Below are 25357 nucleotides of genomic sequence, written 5' to 3' on the forward strand. Positions count from 1 at the left end.
TGTAATCTTCACTAAGATAATACGAGCACTGAGCACTCGCCCGCTAAAATCGCGCCTGTCTTGCAGGGTACATTGATTATCTCGTTTGTGCTTGTTGTACACTTCACTAACACGTCCTTTACCAACGAAAAAAGGGTTCCTGGTCTACAGAAAACAACAAGGCATTACAAGTTTTTTATGACCATTCATTTATGGAAACGAAGAAAAAAAAGGAAAAATCTGTTAAGTAATATCGTTGGATTCTTTATCGCAACATTAGAAGACAAACAGTTGAAAAACAGATTTACATCTCAAGCCCATGGCAGTCGTACTTTTCTGACCAAATTATTTCCAACGTTTCGCCGTAGTTTTCAGTGAATTCGCATGACCCTGGCATGGGTTGTTTCTTATGTTTTTTTTTACAAAAACTTGGCATATTAAAGATTGTCTAGTTAACCACAATGAATTTGAAATCGACTTTTGTTTGCCCGACTCCTGCTAATCAGAGCAGAAAAGGGCGTGCGCTTACTTTTCGCGCAGCACCTGTTGTGACATGTTCAGCACTAACACGAACGAACGGATGTTAGGGGGAATTTTGGCGCGATATCTTGGTTTCTTTTGACTGTAAATTGCAACAAACTGTACCACGCGTCATTTTGCTTGGATGTTTTTCTCCCGTCCAACTTACTTGAAAACTAATTTGTTGCTTCGTGGCTTTGCTATTCGCGGTGAAGCAGAACGTGGGATGATGAGGGACCACCAATTCTGCTCTTCAAAAATAACAATACTAAATGTGTAGTTTTGCAGGGGAGCGAGGTAGGCATGTATATCATAATTGTCCAATATTGTTTCATGTTAAATACTAAAAGAAAATTACACAGCATCTAAAATAATGCACTTCGATTTTGTATCCTATACTGATGATTTATGGCGTGCAGTTCGATATAACTGCTTATTTGTCATGAGAAAATTAACTTGCGCTGAATTTAATGTGAGAACTTGGAGTTCAGGGAAAGCGCGCGTGGAAAATATAGCTGGCATACTGAAGGAAAATCTGAGATAATTCAGTAAGCTACCAGAAAGTATATATGGTCTCTGCTGTTTCTATTAATAAATGAAATACTCGAGTGTTTAATTTGTTTCCGTTGAAGAAGTCCCTTCCCTAACTTGAATCATCTAGGATAAGTGTACACAACAACAAACAAAATTTTATCGTGTAAAAACCAAGAGACCACTATAAGGGCAATACAACTGTTAGATGCGATTAGATAATTTCAGTTGAGTGCCGTTATTTCCATAAGGTTTCAATTATGGATTAAGGAGAGGAAACAGCTAAAAATGCCAAACTTAATGAAATGTTGGACAAGCTTTCAAAAAAGGTCCTGATTTAAATGTTTGATCAGCAGGGATTTGCTAAAGCAAAGGCATAGAAAAAACCAGGAAAGATTTATTACTCGACGTTTCGGGGTCATCGTGACTCCATTATCAAGAGACTAGTTTAAAAACATGCAAATAAGGAAAGGTACAAGAATAGCATAAATTAGACTGAACGGCTTAAACAAACACCTTGGCGCGGATGGAATCCGTTTGCACGTTCAGTGTTGGCTTACGCATGCGAATATACAACATTTCATTAACAAGGCAATCAAATTTGCCGTTACATTTCGTGATGACGTTGAATTGCTCGATCAAGCGTTCAGGCATTTCACTATTGTGCTGGAGGTGGTAGTGTTTGTAGATAGAAGATGATTTCCTTGTGTGCCCTTCTACGCGCTCGTGTAAGTGACCACGAGTATAGCCCACATACCCTGCATCACACAGGTTACATTTAAATTCATAAACGACACATCTCTGCATTATGGGACTCGTTACCCAACAGCAGTCCTTGCACACCCCGACTGTTCAGGTGCCCCGTTAGGCGGGGAGCGCTTCCGGGGGGCCAGGTTCGATTCCTGGGCGATTTTGGCGTACTGGTGTACCCTCCTTCAGGCGTTACTCGGCGGAACCATTGCACTCCGGTTCCGTTAAGTATATATGTCGTCCGGCCGTTGCAGCACTGACCATTGCGCTAAAGGGTCCGTGGCCGGGGGCGCCTGAAAAACAAAAAAAAAACAATAGGGGGCTTAATTTCGTGTTGCTTAAGCTGTTGATCGAGCTTAGGGCTAACGAACACTGGTTGGACAGTCACGCTTAACTTCGAGCTTAGACTGTTCAGTTGTTGTTTAACATGATTAGCTGACGACTGGTCCTTGAAAGGTAACACTAATCTCACAGTCTCCGATGGTACGTCTGGTGATGGACAGGGTTCTGCAGATGAAATCCTTCTCTCAACGAACCGCTTGATTGTAGTTTCAACCAGTGGCTTTGGGTATTTCAAGTTATGAAAAACCCCTCTAAGGCGGTCACATTCCTCGGAGAAGAAAGACCAGTTAGAAGATAATCGATAAGCGCGATCCACCATGGTGTTAACTAGGCTGCGCTTGTACTTAATGTCAACATGACTCTGGAAATGCAGAAGGAGACCCGTGTTGGTTCTCTTGATGTAGACCTTACTCTCAATCTTTGGTGCACGGTTAAGCAGTTCAGTTCCTAGAAAGGGAAGGGATCCTTCCCGTTCGACTTCCATGGTAAACTGGAGGGAGGGATGGGTAGAGTTAAGGGTGTCTAGAAACTGGCCAGCGGTCACCCTATCAGGCATTACGGTCAGGGTGTCATCGACGTACCTCCGGTAATAGCGCGGAAGTTGACCGTGTCGTTCGAGGTTTTCCTCAATCGAGCACATGAAGACGTTAGCCAGCAACGGTCCAAGGGGAGAACCCATAGAACCCCTTGGACCGTTGCTGGCTAACGTCTTCATGTGCTCGATTGAGGAAAACCTCGAACGACACGGTCAACTTCCGCGCTATTACCGGAGGTACGTCGATGACACCCTGACCGTAATGCCTGATAGGGTGACCGCTGGCCAGTTTCTAGACACCCTTAACTCTACCCATTCCTCCCTCCAGTTTACCATGGAAGTCGAACGGGAAGGATCCCTTCCCTTTCTAGGAACTGAACTGCTTAACCGTGCACCAAAGATTGAGAGTAAGGTCTACATCAAGAGAACCAACACGGGTCTCCTTCTGCATTTCCAGAGTCATGTTGACATTAAGTACAAGCGCAGCCTAGTTAACACCATGGTGGATCGCGCTTATCGATTATCTTCTAACTGGTCTTTCTTCTCCGAGGAATGTGACCGCCTTAGAGGGGTTTTTCATAACTTGAAATACCCAAAGCCACTGGTTGAAACTACAATCAAGCGGTTCGTTGAGAGAAGGATTTCATCTGCAGAACCCTGTCCATCACCAGACGTACCATCGGAGACTGTGAGATTAGTGTTACCTTTCAAGGACCAGTCGTCAGCTAATCATGTTAAACAACAACTGAACAGTCTAAGCTCGAAGTTAAGCGTGACTGTCCAACCAGTGTTCGTTAGCCCTAAGCTCGATCAACAGCTTAAGCAACACGAAATTAAGCCCCCTATTGTTTTTTTTTTGTTTTTCAGGCGCCCCCGGCCACGGACCCTTTAGTGCAATGGTCAGTGCTGCAACGGCCGGACGACATATATACTTAACGGAACCGGAGTGCAATGGTTCCGCCGAGTAACGCCTGAAGGAGGGTACACCAGTACGCCAAAATCGCCCAGGAATCGAACCTGGCCCCCCGGAAGCGCTCCCCGCCTAACGGGGCACCTGAACAGTCGGGGTGTACAAGGACTGCTGTTGGGTAACGAGTCCCATAATGCAGAGATGTGTCGTTTATGAATTTAAATGTAACCTGTGTGATGCAGGGTATGTGGGCTATACTCGTGGTCACTTACACGAGCGCGTAGAAGGGCACACAAGGAAATCATCTTCTATCTACAAACACTACCACCTCCAGCACAATAGTGAAATGCCTGAACGCTTGATCGAGCAATTCAACGTCATCACGAAATGTAACGGCAAATTTGATTGCCTTGTTAATGAAATGTTGTATATTCGCATGCGTAAGCCAACACTGAACGTGCAAACGGATTCCATCCGCGCCAAGGTGTTTGTTTAAGCCGTTCAGTCTAATTTATGCTATTCTTGTACCTTTCCTTATTTGCATGTTTTTAAACTAGTCTCTTGATAATGGAGTCACGATGACCCCGAAACGTCGAGTAATAAATCTTTCCTGGTTTTTTTCTATGATTTAAATGTTGCTGAAAAAATCCTTAAAACTCTGCGCCTGGTGGGAGCCTGGCGATAGCTTGCCCCAATCCCTCACGGTAATGTAGCTTAAAAACAAGGCGGGCTATGGTGTGTTATCTTTGCAGGTTCGCAATGAAAAGGAGGAACAAATATGCGAAACAACTGTTATAATAAACACGTTATATAATTTTGAATGATTGAGACCGAGTGAGAACTCCAGCAAGCGTGTATTGAAGTGGTTCTCTTTTCGTTGGATGATCGATTGGTGAGTTTCGCTGCCATTGAAGTGAATGTTTGTGGCGCACAACAGCCGGCGCCGGTATGATTGTGTACAAAATTTAAAGAAATTAGTTGGTTCAAACTCTGCCGAAAGTGCCACAAAGCGTACAGTGACAAAATTTGAGTGATAGGATTGAGCAAAAGTGTTCCCTTTCGGTCTTAAAATATAATTTTATATAGATGTCTTTCATACTACAACTGAGCATAGTTCATCTGACATTTGAACTTCCAGTGAGGTGGTCGGGAGAAGCGTGCCATGCCATGCCATGCCATGCCATGCCATGCCATGCCCCCCCCCTCCCACCCAACTTCAGAAATGGCCTCAAGATTGCTCAGTTTAATAACCCACTGTGAGTTAATTATCCGTAAGGTGAAATGATAATTAGTCTTACGACACCATATGTTAAAATTCATGGTTGATATAAAAGTTTGAAGACTGGACAATTGCATCTGTTTTCAAAAATTCTTTTTTATTGTTTTATTTTGTACACTTCCATCCCTTGTGCAGACACAAGATAAATTGCATGTTTGATTCAAATTGATTAAGATAGAAAATGTACCACTTATGCAAAGCAGAGTTAGTAAATAAGCCTCCTTTGTGCATGGAATGTGCTGCAAGCCCTTGTGCAGCATTTATGTGTTGCAGAACAGCTATGGTTGTATATGATTTCTGTCTAGGGAGGGAAAACTAGAATTGTTTGTCCTTAAGTTTCTTTTTCAGCCCTCTGCTATGGGTGTGGCTGATTTGCTGGTAGATGTTGTGTGTGTGTATATCTGTTTCCCTGTCTTCAAGTGCTAGGTCTGGGCATTAAGGCCAGCACATTCTGCATCAGTGTCAGTTTGTCTGATGTTTATATATACAACAATAATGAACTCATTCTATATCAAAGACATGTCACTCAGTGTTCAATAAACACACAATTGCTGATTGGAAATGACACTTCCAAAAATATTTGAAGTACTGCTAAATGTTTTTTTGATAATGCAACACTGCAATTGCAAGTCATCATTGACTTTGTTTAAGATGACATGCCATTTAATGGTAACAACCTTGGGTGCTATGCTTTGCTGACACTTAGTTACAATTCCTAGCTTTTATGTCGTGAGGGATGTTATGTACATTATTTCTGTAAATTTTGGAAATGTGGCCATCAATATTTTCAAATTAGGATCGCCGCAATACAGTGGTGTCTGCTTCAATTAAGTTCCCTGTGTTGCTGTAATCTCACACACTGTTTTCTTGCATTCTTAGTTCTTGAGAAGAAGTGCGCATAGAGCTTGTGTTTGATGCAGCTTTAATTGGACTCTCTACTCCTTGGTGAGCAGTCATTATTCATTTCTGTAGACTCAGGGTGCGGCTTGTTAAAAGGGTGCTGCCCATATTAATTTTCTTTCTCTCACAAGTTTGCCTTTGGAGGAATCGAGAGAGAAGGGTTTGAACAAACATTCACGTGTTTGTACTGAATTCTAGATTTGATGACAAGATTTGCTGTACACATTTTATAAGTGCCTCCAAAACTTTCTATTTTGCCCATTGTTTCTTACTTTAAGTGAGAAAATTAGTAACCTTTTGATCTTCCAATGCTTCTGGAAATGATTCAGTAAGACACAATCTAATTGGTAAGAGTATTTTAGTTAATTTCCAAGCTTATATAGCTTGGTTTTAGTCCATGATACATCAAATTATAAAAGATTCATAACATATAGAATATAGCAAGTCAATACAATGTCATTTAACCATATTTATGGTTCTTGGTCTTTTAACAGCATAAAAAAGGGAAATCGAAAGTGTACTGTCACAGGGGGACCCCTCCCTTATCTGTCCTTCATTAGCCCCAGAGGTGAAAATCCTCTCACATGGCACAAAAAGGGAGAGCTTGAGAAAAATTTATTTAAATCCAAATGGGGGATTTTACTCAAGATCTCGTGTTTCCGATGTGAAATTAATAAAGTAAAGCGATCACGCAAGGTCTGTCACACAAAGTCAGTCACACCATTTGTGGCGTGACGCCATTTCCTTCATGCTCTACAGATCGCACCCTTTGTAACCAGGCGTCGTAATACTCCTCATATTCTCGGATAAGTTCTTTGATCTTTGCAGATTTGTATTTGATGGTTTGTACTGTTTGATGACTGAGGAACATTTCGTGGCAGTCACAGCTGTCTGGTGCCGGAGTCAATGAGGTAAATGCACTTTCGTCCTCTGTAGCCTTACTCTTTTGACCTGCAACACGAACACATCAGTGTTAAAAGAAAAAAACCTTTTGCTTTATTGTCTGATCGACATATCGATTCTTCTTTCAGTTAAGATGCATTGATGAGCAGGCAGTTATTGAGAATTTAAGAAACGATTGAAGAAAATCACTTTTATATCTTGGGAGTGACATGGTTACAACATTGAAAAACAAGGACTTGCGAGGGGAGATAAAAGTTCAAAGGTGTGAGTGACTCGGTCTTTTCCAAAGACTTGATATTGTCATTAGCGTAAATGGAACTAACAATGTTCAAACCCAAATCCGAAATGGATTCTGTCTTAGGAAAGGTTTGCCGCGCGGGGAAAGTCGGAAGGTTATTAGGGTTCTCAGAAAATCGCTCTCGAAATGACCGTCATACAGACATCTTACTGAACTCTACTTATTTGCATGTTCAAAGAAAACAAAATTATCATCAAAGGAAATTAAAAAAATTCTTACGTCGTTTTGGTCGATGATAAAGTAGTTCCCAGGCTATGCCAACGAGCAGAAGAAATCCCAGCACCCCTATCAGAATGAACAGCACGTTTTGAAAGGCTTTTTCTTTAAAAAAGAAAAGTCCTTCGGATGCTTTTACCTCTTGGCTTACTTCATCAGTGGGATTCTGTTAATAAAAAAGGAATAAAACAAAAACAAATCAAAATAAAAGAAATAGATCGAGTGTCGTTCCACTGATGGTCCTATCTCATTTCCGAGATGCTCAAAGAAAGAGAATTTTTTTTATTGTGCAAACTGAAATTTCAGGTTCTCATGAAATTTTTTTTACCTGGCCTCATTTTGAAAGAGGTGTGTTTGGAAAGCGAATGATTTTGACTTTTATGCTGTAAGACAACACCAACGGTGACGTAGTTTAGTGGTGGTGTGTTTGCTCAGTCTCATCCTTTTACCTTAAGTGGCTCGAGGTTCTTAGCGATGATTTCAAACGCCTCTTGGGGGTGATTACGCAGATAGCGCCGAAAACATTCCAGCCAAGGTGATGATGCGTTTGATCGAATCACCAGACCATAAGTGATTGCGTGTTCAAAGGCAGTCTCTATCCGAACCTCGTCGTTATCCTTCACAAAATTACTGTAGTAAGTAAGTACGTAGTTGTCTATCAGAGAACCCTTTAATCTCTCTTTCAACAGGTCAGAATTCATCTTTGGTATGGCGTGATAAGCTGAGGAAAAAATGAGAGATAGATTAATAGAGTAAGCGATCGTTGAACTAATTAATAAGTAGGTCAATCAAACAAACAGTCCAGCGGTTTAAAACAAGTTTTCGCATCACTGCAAGTTCGCCGTTGGGAAGGGGCGAACTGGGAAGGGGCGAACTGGGAAGGGGCGAACTGGGAAGGGGTGAACTGGGAGGGGTGAACTGGGAAGGGGCGAACTGGGAAGGGGCGAACTGGGAAGGGGCGAACTGGGAAGGGGCGAACTTGGAAAGGGACAACACCACAATGAACGAATCCGGCGGTCACTTGAATAATCAATAGATAAATCAATGCATTAAGTCATCAGCAGGGAAGCAGTAATTCATGTCAATCATTCAGTCAGTCAGTCCGCCAGTTTGTCCGCCAGTTTGTCCGCCAGTTAGTCCGGCGCCAGTTAGTCCGCCAGTTAGTTCGTTAGTCTGTACATCAGTCAGTCCGTCTATCAGTCCGTCAGTCAGTCATTTGCCAATCCAAAAGCTACTCAATCAAGCGGCACATGAGTTTGCCGAACGCTAGTATCATGTATTGAACTTATATTTTAACAATCATTAATGTTAAGCTGACTTAACAGCTTCACAGCAGTTAGTCCAATGTACTAACAAAAACCTACGTTTTCAGTACTTGGTTTATTTTGGCAATGGCATAACGGCGATTAAATACACAGCCCGACTGTGCACTAAGTACTGTAGGTATCACTATTAGTAGGCATTATACTCACGGTATTCACCGGACTTTAGAATAAAACTGTGATAGCGCGAGATTTCAGGTTTCAAGTTATGGCACACTTACGTTTCATGTCAGCATTTAAGCTTACTCCAAGGCGATACTCCTCACTACCATTTACTGCCCCGATCTGCAAATACAAATTGAGGACGAGGTATTAGTTCAATGAAAACTAATTTGATAGGCATAGTGCATTTCGACTGATTGTCGTGAAAGCAAAACCAGTTTAATCACTTCAGCCAATCAGAGCGAAGGAAAGTGTCTAAAGGAGCTCAGGGGCAGTAAAAGTAAAAACAAGCAAGCTCCTCAAAGTGCGGGGATACACTCGTTACTAAGTCGTGATTACTTTAATTTTCAGTTGCATCTGATTGGTTGAGTGAGAGAGTGGCGCGAGTTTTCTAGACCAATCATTGAACGAAGTGAAGTACAACCATTGCTCTCCCTAATTAATTAAAATCTCAATTAAAAATTGTTGTAAACTGCGAGAGTGGCTAATGAAGACATTGATCGTATGTAATTCAGGTCTTACCACTGAGCCGTGAACAATGAAATGATGCTGTATACTGGCTGATAACGAGGCTGTTACAATGGCGGTGAAAATGGCAATGATGATTATTCCAACCAGAATCCAGACGATGCAAAAGATTCGTGCTAAAAACGACTTGGGTGCACGGTCGCCATATCTAAACAGTAAAGGTATGTTCTCACCATCACAGTGTCTGCTATTGACTAATTATCTTAAGATAATATTTTTATATATAACATATGAATTAAAACATAACAGAAAAAACAAATAACTAAAATGAAATATGATATCTAAGATTAGTAAGAGCAAAAAAAACACGAAATAAAGTAATGAGCATTAATGATGATCGTTGATTTTGGCGAAAACCTACTTTTTTACTCACCCAACCGTGGTCATGGTGACGAACGCCCACCAAAAGCCTTCCCAGGTGCCATTGATAAACGGACGCGGAAATTCATCTGGGTTTTTGAGACGGTCCTGTCGGGTAGAAGTGTGTGATGTTTAGGGGCCAGTCATGGCTTATCGCAAGAGTGGGGTGGGGAGGAGCGGGGGACTTTGGGAGGATCATATGGTTTTTAGGGGGAAGAGAGGGGGATCAGTTGTCGAGTATAAAAGGGGGGAGGACTATAGAAAATTAACTGTTAATTGTCTACTAACGAGAGAGAGGCATCGGATCATTAGAATTTTGTAGCCTGAGGGAGGGTCAGATAAATTTCATCGCAACAAAACTAAAATCCTCCCATCCCCCCCCCCTTTTCTTTCAGGCGATAAATAATTATCGTTCCTTTAGGAAATAGATGTTTGAAAGTTCTCCACCTTTCTTTTTGTCCGTAGAGCTTTCAGGAAATTGCGATAAGCTTATTTGATCACGAATTACATGCCATTGTCAACGGCTTGTAAAAATCAGTTTGTCTTAAGGGTAATGTTGGTTGTAACATTAACCTTGTACTGGAAACAAACTTGAAACTTGAACATTTTAGCTAATTACTCATATTTATTAGGATTTTTTGTTTTCTTTCTGAAAAAAAAAAGATATTCAGTGCCAGCTTGAAGTTTTCGGTGATTTGCTTTCATAATTAGTTGACTATTTAGTTCCCGCCAATCCTCAAATTTTTATCAGAGTCTCACGGCACACTATAGTTTTAACCACGTTCAAAGGAGTTTAAACAATGATGAAAAAACTCCGGCACAGTAGGGTCAAAAAACGACAATAGTGAATTTAAAAATCACCCGCTAACTTTTTGAGGTCAGTTATAGACATGCTTAGTTCAAGAATGCCTAAGTTCAAGTAATACTCAGATAGAGTTTTCAGTTATAACGCGAATCACGATTGTTTAGCCTGCACTTATGTCATTTGACACAGGATCAATAATATTTGATAAACGTGAGCGTTATCACGAACGAGATATGCGGGTTTTTGCCCGCAGTGACAGAAAGCTCGTTAACAAAAATTTAACATACGGTGGAGGCCAATGTTAATCACTTACTGAGACGATCAGCGTTCAAGTAAGTGATTGACATTGACCTTATTTGGCGAATTTTGAGATATCCCACCGACAGGATTTCTTAAAAGCAGAATGGGTCAGAGTTAAAAGGATAATTGAACTGCAGGTAACAAATACATTGTAGCGAGACTAATGGTCATGGAGTAACAGAATATTTAAATATTAAGATTTCATATGATAGTTCAATCAAAAGCAGGTGAAATTTTGTCTTTGATATGAAACTTCTTCAAACTCAGATATGATTTTACAAATGTTGTCTTACAAATGAATGAACTCTTTAACCCTTGAGGGTGACCAGAATCTAATTCCCTTACTAACGTATCATTGCTGAATTAAGCATTACGCTCACAAGAATTACTTAATTGATCACAAACTTGAAAAGCTCCTGATTTTTAGCTACATTCTCCATGTCAGTGCCTCGGGATATTTATAAAGAACCGTATGGAGAATATACATGCTGATGTTAGTCACGGTATAAAGGGTTAAAACATGAAATGTTACAGTTCTATGACACGACGCCCGTGAAAGATAGTTAAACACTAAATATACGACTTTTAAGAACGAGCAAAAATATCTAGGTTTCAATGAAAAGATTCAAGTTGAGCATTTGTCAGAAATAAGTTATGCGATGTGTTCCTTGATAAAGAAAACAGCTACATGATACATTGTGCAGTGTAGTTAAAGGCAGAACTAGCTTAAATCATTTTGGTACCAAACCGTCTGTACCAATCTTATTATTTGGCTCAGCATCCCTATCTAAGATTTAATGCCGTGGTAGATATCTGTGACAAAACATTTTCGATATTAATTGCAATAACGTGCAGCAAAAAAAAAAAAAAATTTTGTCGATAATTTAAGAAAATCTCAGACCGAACTTATACGGGTTTTTGCCCGCAGTGACAGAAAGCTCGTTAACAAAAATTTAAAATATGACAAACAATGGCGAAATTTGATGACGAAGGAAGCAACGATAGAGGTGGTGAGGTTTTCAGAACAACGGAGCCAAAAAAAAAAGGAAACAAACCTTACCAAAAGCCAAATGATGATACCCGACAGCGTAGCAGCGACGAGTATGAAAATCAGGATGGGCCAGGCTTTGAACACCGTGTTCATTAACTGGGTGGTTTTGTTGTCTTCTGCTGTTTCATGAACAAGTAGCGCCACTCTGGGCGCCTGAACAAAGGGTATGTATGGCATGTCTTTGAACGCGACATCGTCTAGACTCATCCCCGTGACGGGAAAACTAAAATCATACGCTTTGTCCGGTTGGTCCAGCTGTTCTTCCAGTCCACGAATGGAATCTAAAATCTTTCCAAACTTCACAGTCGCGGAGCTGTTGCAACAAACGTGGAGCATCTTGTTGATCATATGGGGAAAGATGCCCTCAACGGCTATTTGGCTGCCACGTTTAGAGGGCTTTGCGTACGGTCCGTAATACTGCCACGATGCAGACAATGGAAGACCGCGGGAACATTTCTCGTCGAAACTGAAGCCGGAAAGTTCAGCCTCCGTCAACGCGTTTCCAGTAAATGTAACGTCGAGTTCAATAACTTCAGTGCCATTCTTTGCGTAAATGGCATTTGAAGAAAGGTAGAAACCTTCAGGTATCTTTCTGTTTGATTTTGTTGGGTGTGTATCTGCTACTTTGTCATTTGATTGAACCACTCCGCTCAAAACAAGCAGCAGACCAATGGTGGCTTGAACTGCGTCCATTGTAGTCGTCTTAGTCTGCCCTTTGGGCTACAACAGCCTGTTAAAATGAGGAACAATATTTTTTCAATGTATTAAACCATTTTGTTGTACTTGGTCTTTTACGTCGAGGAATACTCCCCTAGAAGATGGAATTCTTTTTGACGCACTTTGACGCCAATGCTTAATTGTTGTTCAGTTTGTTGTCTGTCTGAATGAAAGCCTTCGTCGAATGAATTTTACATAAATACCTTGTATTTAAATCGAGTAATCTTACGCTTAGCTTTATTCCTTACTGAATCAAATCTCTTCCCTTGGATGCTTGGGAAATCATGATAACTTTTTCAAAAGCTTTTTACTTGTAAACAGCGTTCATCGAAAGAGGTAGAAGGCTATTTAGCTTTGTCCTACCAAAATTGCTCTCCAGAGCAAATTCAAATGCGTAAAATCAACTATGGATTTAAGAACCATGAGAAGATAATGATGATATGTTCTGCACTCGACTTGAAGTTGTGCATCAATGGAAATGATGTTATTATGGGAGGCGAACACTGAAAGTAGATGTCAAGCCGAGCGGCTGCTAGCCATCATCTAAGAAGCTTTAGAATTGATTTTTGATCATAAACAGCCATTTTAAAATAAGATATTTCAGTCGCATTCTAATATTTACCTAGGGGGTTACCGTACTTTAGACCTCTTACTTTCACCCGCCTTCACTAGTGACTTTCGTGTTAAATTCTCTCTGGTAAATATTATGTTGAAGTTAATCGCCTGTCTCGTCTTAGTAATCTTACTCTGTTTAAATTAAAAATCATGCGGGTTCTGTGTTTAGAACAGAAGTTTAAAAAAAATTACAGAAAAAATTTGTGTTGCTGTGGTAACATCAAATTTTAATTTGCCTTAACGTTATCATATGAAAAAAGAACTGTTTCAATTCTTTAGATCATGGCGAAAAAAATGAATGCGGTATCTTACCATTTTAGAGTCGCAGTTTCCTAATTATAATAGTTCACATTTAATGGCTTTTCCGAAAAGAAGATGGATCTTCGTATCAATCAGTGCAGACAGTCATAACTTACCGAAATCGAAATCAGTTTGGTTTTGGGTAATTCTGCTTCGCTTTTGAAAACTCTGTTAATAAAGACTGCCGTTTTAAAAGGCTTTCCTAATTTTTCCTAATTTTATGGAAGGGCGCTTATTTTGGTTGTTAAGAGTATGTTTTGACGTTTGAAAACAAAGAGTTGTTGCGATTTGTCGGATTCCTACCATGAAAACATAACAGTTTTACGGCTAACCGCTACATCTTCAAATATGTGCCGCCCGAAATGCGTCACTACTCGCGGCTGGCAGTCATTATGATTATCAGAGTATTGTTTTTAATCACTAGCGATTTTTAGTTTCTCATGAATTCAGATCGCTGGAGCCGTTTTTATACGTTTTTTGTGGACGTTTATCACCCCTGCTAATTTGATGTACTTATTAAATCTCGGTCTGCTGGCTTAAGAATGGAAAGCAGGTGGCAGACAGTCTAAATATTTTTTTTTTTATCTTTTAGGATTCGCTTGATTCCGAAATTGGCGAATTAAATTGAATTGCCTGATGTTTTTAGAGATAACTTTTTCAGGTCGAACGGGATTCAAAATGTGATTTCGAACTAAGGATATGCTACTATAGAAACGGGGAAATCACAAACCCTCATTTATTATTATTTTTTTGAATGCGCTAAGTCCACTGTGAGATTTAAAATTAGACCAGAGATTTCTTTTACATGCAACATGATAACTGCATGATGGACTCATAAACCATTAATATCTAAATCTTTGATAATGACCTTCAGTGGAAAAAGTTCTTTTATCAAACCTGCAGATACTACGATTGAAACGTCTTTGTATAATTTTAATTAATTATTTATAAAAGGCTGTCTCCATCAAAGTTTTCGATATTTTTTGTTTTACTCAGTTTTTTGATACGATTTACAAGCGAAATTCGGAAGAGGTACAGCTTGGTCTATATCACTTAAAGATATTTATGTCAATCTATGATTTTTTTTTTTTTTTTCAAAATAAGAAAATGGAACCAGAACTACGAATGATTGCATTTTGGAAAAAAGGAATCATCATGTTTTATTTTAGTTTCAGTTTTGTTCTCGAAAACCGCCACACTTTTATCCTTCCTTAACAGAGAATGTTATCCCATTTTGTGAAAGACGTATAGCGTTTGTGTAAATGAATGCATCAATACAGTGGAAGGCGTCGACAACAGTAATACTTTGTTTCCTCTTCAATTCAACAGGGTATTCATCAAAGTTGTAATTTCGAAAACGGCACTCACCTCTCAAATACTTCCTTAGAGTTTTAGCGGACTTCTATGTCAGTATAAGCCTAGTTTGAAAACATTTTAGAACTGACGATGCACCTGTGGTCTGGCTACAGCGAAACAAAAACGCGAACAGCGAGGCGTTTGTAGTTTCGGTTACGCGGTTTGTCAAACAATGAAGCACCTCAGTCAGAGTTTTGTGATAATCCTTTTTAATTCGTGTAAATTACCAAAAAATCGTCCGTCTCTTGATGTTATGTCAGGGTGTCACCCATTACTTATTTAAGGGAAGATAGGTAACAATTATTCACCCAAGTGCCTCCGAGGAGAACAGTAGTGAATATATGTTTCTAAACCTCAATTTACCAGTTGACTACCATCCATAGGTTCTCCTTACAAAATGGCGATGTACAATATTAATCATTTAAACACGTTGGAAATGGAAGACGACGGCAAATTGTTCTATTTGTCGCAATTTTCGTATTTTTGGCTATATTTACGTAGATCGTCCTATTCATGATGGTTTTTTTTAACTATGCTCTATCTTCAGAGCTTCCTTAATTCTCCGAGAATATACATCTAATCTATACCACGGAAAGGAAAATGAGTGACGTCGAGATTGTCATCAAAGTTGTTAAATTTAAATTGCTGACCTCTGCTCATCTTACTGAGATTGTTTTTTCCTAATATTTTGTTTGCTTCTGGACACTACACATGTTTCATTTTTGTAGCATGAATCTTTTTCAGAATCACATGGTTCATTCATAGTTATTTCTACTAGTTTTAAGGCCTGGAAAAGTGTAACTATTGAGTTTTGTGCAACGTTCAATTCTAAGTTTCTTCGAAATTCTACGAAATTCTTCTTTTAATGGACCTTTATTGCAGATTATGTTCAACAAAGTTTGTAAGGAATTGTTATTGAGCTCTTTCCAGGGTGGAAAAGTAGTCTAGCTCGTCTTTGAATCTCAAAGTTTCTAGCTAAACACTTGAGTCAGATGCTCTGCTATCGGGTTGTGGTTACCCTTGGCAACTGAGCTCAGCCTTATCTATGGTGGCGGTGTCTTTTACTGATTTTCTATATTTGTGTGTGGGGGCGGTGCTTGCACACTGATGGTGCACTATTTTTGGCTAATTACAATTGCTGTTCAAACAAGCTTGACGTTTCTTGCAAAGCCCACAGGGATACATAGTTGATAAATCATGTTTGCTCCACGGTCGAAAGGTGAAGAAAACTCCTAAAAAGGCTGGAGAAGTTTTTCGAAATAGATAATTGCCTCTAGCAACAAAGCCATATCAAAGTGTTTCAGTGAGACATGCTGTCCTTCATTGATTATTCATAGCTATGACACCTAGAGAAATACCTTGAAATTGTATCTTTGTTCTTCTTCAGCCGGCTTTAGATTAACGGTGTAAACTCACCCTCGCTTTTCCCTGTTGGAAGAACGATCTTTTATCGGCTATTTTCTAGAAATAGCATCTGTGTGTCTTTTGTCGCTTTCAATTCATCACGAAGGAAGTAACTACGGTCAACACGACGATCACGTTTGGCAGTCACGGTAATTACACCCTCTATCGGTTCACGCGCATTATCATTTGAATAACAGAGAACGCATCGTTTCCAGTTCAAAAGATTGAGAAACTGCTCACTGAGTTTTTTTTTATCATATCCGACCTTGAGCAGTGAATCCTATTCATTAAATTTTACTCAATATTTTCTTGGGCTTCTTGATTGGATTAATACCATTTCAGTATACAAGCTTTTAAGAAAACTTTGAAGCGAACCGATTATGAAACCATCTGCTATGATTTGAATTGAACGAAATGTAAAGATGGCAAATTCATTGCAGTTGTAAAATTTATTATTGTCGAATGCCTATTATAAGAAGGTATCACTTCACTTAATAGCGAGGAAACGGAGAAAATTAAAAAGAAGGAAAACAAAACGAAAGACCAGCGACCCTAGTTTTTCTATGACAAATAATGCAAAGGCAAATTCATGAAACAATTCCTATAAAGAGTATTCCAATTTAAAAAGCAGTCGAACAGATTCCTACTGAGCACCCGACCGTCTTTAATTTTGAACGCCAAATATTTTACACTCAAGCATGACAAATTTCCTGAAGCTTTTGCTTCCAATTGTTTATTTTATTAAAAGGTGAAAATCCGATTTATGTTGGATAACTATTGGTCCTGCGAATCGGGGTGAGTGCTAAAGCGACACTGTTCGATCGTACTTGGCTTGTCGATATTCTAATTGAGACCAAACATAACGCGGAGAGACAGAAAAAAGCGCAATAAATCTGAATGAACAGTCGACATTTTTATGAATTTTTCCTTGATGTTTATTTAAGTAAAGTTGTTATTTGAAGTAGGAAGGACGGTTTAGAGACCATTTTTTTCGTGGCGGATGTAATTCTTAGGACTAAACCAAAATGAAATTATGCTGTTATTATATACTTTTTTCGGTGGAAATAAGATAAATAATGTTATGGATAGCCGTGATAAAATAAACCTAGATTCTACGCAATTTATACCTTTATCTTATAATCAAATACCGTGTTTAAAGTGAGAGGTGTCATAGACCTTCGAGTGCTGCAAAACGGAATTAATCTTGCCGTTATTTCGCTGGCTTGTAATATAGAAGAGGTTTCAAACCTTGGTAGAAGACTGTCTCATAAAGCGATGAACGTAACGTAACGCTTTTAATGAGGTTATTTTTGTTAAGTGGAAACGGTGAAAGTCGTACGGTATAATTGTGAATGATATATATATTGAAATTTTTGAAGAGTTTCTTAGCTACCAGCGCCGCCTTAACATATCTGCTCCTGCTTTTCAATTTTTGTTGTGATCAAAAAATGTTTAGTATAACAATTGCAAGTATCTTACTGTATGATCCGGGCTCCGTTCACCTTGAAACCAGCCATCCGATTTGTTGATAGATACTACACTTGATATTGGCCCTTCTCACTGAGCGAAACTGGAGGCTTTAAAATAAAATTCAGACTTCAGGTCAGGATTGTGCCCGTAATCAAACTTGTTTACGACTAGGACGCTTATTCTTGAATTAGAAAGAAACTGTCTTGCCTATCGGGGAGGGAATGAATATTCTGTGGTAGGTTTAGTGTTTCGCTCCCTTGTTTGCTGCTGGGTGATAAGATTTCTGCGAGCACCTAAAAGTGCGAATTGCTTGTGAATTAGTAATGATCGCAGATTACCACAGAAGCAGCTAATAGCTAATTGGATGAGCCTTTGTCCAAAACAGAATTTAGTCATCGAAGTACGTTTGTCATAAGCTAGGCGAAACAATTACCTCTTGGTTCAAAGTGCTTTTTATTGAAAAGGAATATTCCGGCTTTTGTGCCTGCGCATTTGACGGCGGCCCCGCGCTGTGAAGAACGCATATCGTTAGAAAATCTCCTATAGCTTTTCCTATTTTATTCCTTTTGAATGCAGGGTCAAGTTCGGCGGAAGAGATCTTAGCATTTCCTTGTGAAGCAAGGTGTCACCGGCGAAGAATTGTAAAACAACAAGTTTACGGGAAACATCTGTCTCCTTGTAAACAAACATAGGCAAAGTCTAATAAGCACGTACATTAACGCACCCGTAAATACCAATCCCCAAGTGATTTTTAATTTCTTCCTCACTGTGCGGTGTACAATCGCAAAGAAAAAGTGAATTCGTTTCATTGGTGAAAAAAATCCGCTATTTTAGTAGTTACAAAACTGAAGTGTGTGAGGCGTGTAAAGCTGTACAGGTAATCGGTTTTAGCGGACAGTATCCTTTGTTTTGTTTTGTTTTGTTTTTTTCCTTTTCTTTAAGAGGTTAATGAAGAGAGTACCAACTGAAAACTTGAATTTACAATGCTGATTACCGAGGTTATTCTGTTTCAATAAACCTCTTGTCATCTGTTCCATACTCAATGAAAGTCCAGACTTAATAGATTTATTCCTTCTTAATCCTGGTAAAAATTAGTCCATGCCTCCAGCTCGCTTTTTTTCTTTACTCCCTTCCTGAAATGCTTATTGATCGGAAAGAAAACTTAGAGATGTATTTGGCCTGGAGGTAAACGATCATAAGTCAATCAGTGAACTGTTTACTGGAAGAGAAAGATAGAAACATGATCTATGAATGTCCTTGCGATTATCTTATTTCCAGCCAAGTACCGCATTGAAAACTGTGTTAGGTCCAATGTTTTCTCTAATCATTGTCAAAGTATCCACACAAACTAAACCATTTACTTGTACCCACACTGTTATCATTCTTATTAATTTCGATTTTGTTTTTGACCCTCACTTTTTAGGAATATAATTAACTCGTCATATCGTAGTTTCTCTTTCTTATTCGAAATGGCCCGAGTATTAGACATGTACAGTGTTTCGTGCCATGATCACAATGTTTTTTCTAGATAATATATCGAAGCTGAATATTTTGAATTTAGTCGTATTTTTATTAAATATGATCTTAATGTTTGGTAACTTAATTAAGTCGAGATTAATATATATACACCTTCCTTACGAAGGACTTATGTTTTGTCTGTGGAATCAATAGTGAAATTATCCCAACTTGGTTTGAACATAAGCTCCAGATCATTCGCTTGAGCTACAATGTATTGTAAAGTCGGTTTGAAAGAATTTGAATATATTTTTCAGTGTCTTTATTCGGGTGATTTTTCCAAATACTAGATTGAATTTTTCAAGGGCGTTGAATTAAGTCTCCCACCCTTGGTTGGCAAGCGCCGACGTAAAACCTCAGTTTTATTGGTCCCTGGTGTTGAAAACCTCATTGGCGATTGAGGTTTGTTTCCGAGCTTTATTGAATTTACGAGAACCAATCAAATGCGTGGATGAAGTTTCAAAACAATCTTAATACAAATAATTTAGACTTCTAATATTACAGGTGTGCTTCAAATCATCATGATTTCAACCAGATATTACCTTAAATCTGTCCCAGGGTGTAATATGTACTTGGTGCTACTACTAGCTGATTTCTAGCGTTCATAAATTCTTTTGGATTCGGTTTTTCTGATTTGTACTTGATTATCATTTGCTCATTATTTTTTGGTCAGTTGATATTGAATTTTAAATCATCATAGCAAAATGCGTGTTAGTTGGCGGAGATAGATTAGATCGGAGAGAGAAGCTCTTGGGTCCAAACTGAAATCTAGAAGGCGTGGGAAAGGAGTTACCTCTTGTTCTTAAGTGCAGGTGAGAGTAACTGGGACTGGAGGAGAGCCGTTTTTACCAAAGGGAATGATAAGGAATTAGTAGAGGAGATTGATTTTCAACGGAATTTTAGGGTGCAGTGGAAAGAAATTTAAAAATTTAGGGAAGGAGGAGTACTTATTTTCAAGTGCAATGGAAAAAATTGTTAAGGAGAAAACTCTTGTTTTCAGGTGCCATAGAGAAATCTGAGAAGGAGAAAAATTTTGTTTTCAATTGCAATGGAAAGGAAAAAGGGAAGGAGAAAACACTTGTTTTCAGTTATAGTGAATAGGAATTAGAAAAAGAATCGTTTCTCTCCATTTGAACTTGAGTTACATGTAAAGTAAGTAGAAACTTACATGTTTTTAGTGTGCTGAAGAGGAAACAGGGAGATTGGATATTAGGTAAAGGGAAACCGCTTGCCTCAAGTGTATTGGGGATGGATTATTTTTAAGGAGAAAAAACCAGTTGTGCCCAAGTGCAAGAAAAAGAGTTTAGAAAGGAAGAAACCACTTGTTGAAGTGGAGAAATCTCATCATATGATGATTGAATTGTGTTTTTCACTACTTCTATTGAGTATGCTTACTTGAAAAGTTCCTTTTAGCCACATCTAGTAGTTTATTTTACTTTATGATATAACTGCCAATTTCTTATTCAGAGAATTATTGTTAGTAGAAGCTTTGGAAAAAATTAGACATTTTTACTGAATTATGTCATTCGAGTCAAAGTTGTTTTTTTTTTTATGATGAACAAAGGGCCTTTTAATCTTTTGTTGTAACGTTGCACGTTAGTTGCAGGAAACAAAACCTTGAAAAGATGGCTCCGTTGCGAAGAAAATCGTTGCTGCTTTGCGAATAACTCCAACGGTTTATGATAACATAACCTTAGCACCCATGTCATCCGAAGGGTGCTGGACTTGTAATGCGGTGTCCTGGGTTCAAGTCCTCCACCCTGCCACTCACTGGATTTGTTCTCAGTTGCCCCTGGTTCAACTCCTCGGCTGCGCTCTGTAAATAGCTCACTGGTCTGCCTCCTGCCAGTGGGGATTTTTAAGCTCTTGGTTAGTCTACATTGTGGCTGAAAAGCCCCTAAGGGGGAGCTTCAATTAACGTATTTTGTTTGTTTTTTTTTTTTTTAACGTCTGGAGTTCGATTCCTCTTGGGGAGTAGCTAATTTTGTCTTTGTCCCAAGATCGTGACAAGACAACACAACTTGTCCTCATTCAACTACGAAGCTTGACATTTGCCATATTTCATTTCTCTTTAAAAAGAATTTTCATAATGAGAACTATCATAAGTCTGAATAAAAGCTTCCCTCGTTCTCAAACCTTAGGTTATTGGCAGATCTCGCATAAAGTAGAGGATATTGTTTTGCTTTAGCATATGTCGTGAGCTTTGCGTGATGTGATCCCTGGAGGCTGTTAAAAGACTTCCATGTGTTGTATCACGTTTGGCAACCTATAGGATGTAAATTTGGTGGTCACGATAAGCGTCGTACTGATTTCTTGTGTGGTATGCTTCCTGTAAACTGGACATAAATAAGTCTGTTTTCTTGGTGTGGATGACGTTGATCTAGGCTCTCTGTCACCCAACAATCTCTTGGTGGTCAAGTTAAGCCTCTTATTTCACATGTGGTACGCTGCTTGTAAACTGTACACTATACACTTTGCTGTATAAACTTAGTGTAGACGATATTAATCCAAGCTATCTGGGCCCCAATACCACTTAAGAAATTAGTGCTTCCTAAATTTGATTTGCGTTGAGAAAACGCTCTATTTCAGAACCTTCAATTTACTCGTCTGTTTTCATGATGACGATTACATTTTGAGTTTGACACAGATTTTCGTTCGCATTTGAAAAGTGTTAGAGCTTACACCCAGATCTGAATCCATGAACTTATGGATAATGTGATAAACTGATAGCTGTTGACAGCCTAATCAGGCGGTGGAAACATTTCTATGAATACGAGATCACTTAAGTAAAGATATTTAAGTCTTATAATTTGATGTTTTCTCTAATTGTAGCCATCAAGAGTTTTCCGACAGTTTACCTTAAGAATTCATTGATTTTCTCTTAAAACAGTTACTTCTATGTATAGAAGATATGCTTTTCAGATTTTCAATGTCGAATTTCTTGTGTCGGTGCACAGTATTAGAGTTATGGCTGAGACTGGCTTAAAAACAAATCCCGTAAATGTTTGTTGCTTTTGCATTGTTTTTGGGAATTAATTGATCGTGCAGTCAGTCAAATGTATCTCTGTAAGGTTTTGAATTTGTCTTACTATCACATTTAAGATTTAATTAAAAGAGCAATTTTCACTGTCCAATAATGTTTTTAGGGTTTGTGATATTTATCTCATCCTTCATTAGTCATGAATATCAGAACACGAAAGCGTGAATAAAGACTTAGAATGCGAAAATAAAATTATGAAATGACGAATAAGGACAATACAATGTTTGAGCCTGCAAATCAACACCAAACTGGAGGATTGGGATCTTTCACGGGCGTACATGGAACTATTTCGCAACACTGCGGCAAGCGTATGAATATTCCAATTTCAAACGAATGTCTCCCACTGTTCTATGAATATAGAAGTTTCATATTTCCTTTGGCTTCTCGCTTCATGGATTCGTAAACAAATGGGCAAATACACTTTGAGACGTGTTCAAATTGATGCGTGCGTGCAATACGTTAAAACTATCTGACAGAATATTACCTTTTCCGATGTTCGACGCGAGTGATATTTTGGATTTTGGGGTTTTGTTATCAAAGCTTCTACCCACTGCGTTTGAGTTTGGTTTTGTGTAGAATTTCCCGCCTTGTGGAGCAGGTGCACCCTTGTTTCAACCGCGCATTTCATTGGCTTTATGACGTGATACAGAGATACCTCTGGCTGATTGAATACACTTTTGTTTTACTTACTGAACAAATCCGCTAATTTGTCATCGACTGAATGAAAGGTATTGTGGCTTTTTCACAGCGACGCCTTAAGCTTGTAAAGTTGTTTTTCTTGTTAACCTTTGTTTTCTCCGTTACGATGCGTTCCATTACGATTTTCTGTTGTTAGATTTTGCATTTGAAAGGTTTTTTTTATTCCTAACATAGCACTTATATCTCCAAACGTGACCAATAATCTCTTGCTGTGTCCTTCTTGTCTTATTTGCATATCTTATTTGTGTTCAAGATATTCTAATCAACAGGAAAGTGCCTTGGACTCAGCCGCTTTGTGAAAACAGACTTTAAGTCTTTTTTTTTTTAATTTTCGGAGCTGCCTGATGGAAAATAGTGATTTCGTGTTAATGAATAAACCCGACGAGCAGAGCAGTCCAGAAACGCTTAGTGCAAGCGGAGGCATTTTGAAGTGTAGAGCATTAGAGTAAATATCGAAACAGCCTTCAGGTAAATCACAAGCGTGATTGGCAAGTGATAAATCATTTCTATCGCGGAAATGAAAACCGCCAACGTTGACTTTCACATGTTGGGGAAAATATAATAGAAAAGCAGTAAAGTTGTTTGTAAATTTTACCTTGGTAGCGGAACTGAACTGAATTCAACCAGTGATTGTTATGTTTTGAACTTCCTGCGCAAAACGACGGCCTTCAGCTAAAATTTCATCACCATCTCGTGGAACAATTCTTTTTTAACATTTTCCTAAGATCAGACGTGATTTTCCTCAGCACAGCTACGACTGTTTTCCACACGCGTCCACCTCAACTACAAAGCGTATCAACCTGTCCCGACCACTATAGCTTTATTTATTTATTCATGAGGGATGGATGCATTAAAATACTACGTAAGAATACAAAGCTGTTGTTAAATAAATGCAGATGCGTATAAAGTCGATACAAAGTTATTGAAACGCTCAAGGATGGTTTTTTATACTGAGCTTAAGCATTATTCGCACGAAGCTGTAGCCGTAAACGTGCAATTTTTCGTGCCAAGATCTATTAGACATTGACTCCGTAGGATAAGAGACCACATAATTATAAGGTTTTTTTTTTTTTTTTTTTTTTCGCTTCTAGGGTTATTCGGAAAGGGAAAAATCCTTAAATTCATGGATAGGAAATGCATCTCTTGAACTTGCACGAGACATTTCAGAAAGTTCTTTGTTATCACATAGACATGTAAATGGAGTAATAGCTCGACAAAGAAACAAATTAAAATGTTCAAAGGAAAGTCGTCATCGGTAATGTGGCCATCAATTTACATGAATATGAAAGTGTGAATTGGACTTAAAGAAATAGATAGTCAATTTAATCTCAGTCTGTCGAACGTGTGCTTATCACTTCTAAGAAACACTAGGGCCGAACACAATGCGCTTTTCTTTATCCAGCTGTGACCAATCGAAGTCGTTGTACAAAGAGGGGACAATATCAGATTTATGCATTTTGAAAACTTTTTAAACGCAGAGTGGATATGCTAACCTGATCAGACGAGGGAGAGGGAAAGCTCATACCGAATTCGATTTTTGTCGCTATCATTTCCCAGAATCTAGAGCCATTTTGATTCACTCAGAACGAAAAAAGTTTGCTTAAAAACGCGGCAGAAATAATCAGGTAAGTGTGTTAAGAAGGTGGTGCGTAACGATTTGGCAAAAAAATGGGCAGGGATTGGGGACTTGCGTGAATCCTAAACCCGGGATTTGTGTACCTCGAAAGTACAGCAGATCGCGGATAAGCTGGCGAGCCGGAAATTTTGTCACAGACTAAGAACTGTGAATTAACAAGAATTTCAGATCTCGGCGGATTCCATATCATTTGAAGATCTATTCAGGATGTTTGGGTTTTGGAACATTTCAGTAAAGTTCCTTTGAGCCACATAGTATTTCGCAGTAAACCTAGGCTAAACCCATGGTTTAGCAGTAGCGAAGAGAGAGATTTTTCGACCTTTGACTTGGTGTGAAAAATATTCGAGTACCGATTGTTGTGTGTTCAAAAGGTGTTTATGAGCGATTCAGAACCCAATATTTCCCATTTGTATGAATGACTGTTATCTTTTGTCGTTAGTTCTTGACTCGAAATATTGGATGAAAAAGCCACTGTCCCTCCCGTCCCTAACGGCTGTTTGTTCCCTGGCTGTTTTTCACGGCGGCTTTTAACACATCACTCAACAAGCAGGTCATTAGAATAGTAAAACGTATTAGTTAGAGGGTGCAAAATTCTTAGAACCAATTTTCAAGGACAAATTTTACAGCTGGAAAGGAGACTTGCTAATAGGTACCGATACAGTGCTTTTATTACACGACTCGGGCAGTCAGAGGGCCAATAACTAAAATCAACCAATCAAAATGCTCTGTTGCCGGTCCGATATTCTCTAAGTATTGGACCGGGCACTGTCCCGAATGGTCCCGAATGATACCGCACTTGTGTCCCTCTGAACTTCAGTCGTATAATAAATCTCTTATTAACCAAGCTTGCTTGGGGCCGTACTGGAAGAATATTGGCCCTCGGTCTTTTTTGTACGGACCTCGCTGCGCTCGGTC

The 25357-nt window shown here is 39.0% G+C and overlaps 1 protein-coding gene across 8 annotated transcripts; it reads right to left on the reverse strand.

The window, feature by feature from the left end:
- Positions 1–4921: 4921 nt before the first annotated feature.
- Positions 4922–23631, reverse strand: LOC111333586 (uncharacterized). Of its 8 annotated transcripts, none has more exons than XM_022939196.2 (10): positions 23402–23631; positions 17562–17659; positions 13071–13154; positions 11700–12420; positions 9548–9642; positions 9169–9322; positions 8706–8769; positions 7612–7883; positions 7166–7328; positions 4922–6696 (listed from the first exon to the last, which is right to left on the reverse strand). In XM_022939196.2, the coding sequence occupies exons 4-10, from the start codon at positions 12381–12383 to the stop codon at positions 6461–6463; spliced, it is 1668 nt and encodes a 555-aa protein (XP_022794931.2). In that variant the 5' UTR covers positions 12384–12420; positions 13071–13154; positions 17562–17659; positions 23402–23631; the 3' UTR covers positions 4922–6460. The 8 variants fall into 8 exon arrangements, with proteins under 8 accessions (XP_022794931.2, XP_088585695.1, XP_088585693.1 ...); XM_088729569.1 differs by having other exon boundaries at positions 13030–13154; XM_088729567.1 differs by lacking the exon at positions 23402–23631 and adding an exon at positions 22592–23138.
- Between the last annotated feature and the right edge of the window lie 1726 nt (positions 23632–25357).

This window comes from Stylophora pistillata, chromosome 8 (genome assembly GCF_964205215.1).
Source record: "Stylophora pistillata chromosome 8, jaStyPist1.2, whole genome shotgun sequence".
NCBI lineage: Eukaryota > Metazoa > Cnidaria > Anthozoa > Scleractinia > Pocilloporidae > Stylophora > Stylophora pistillata.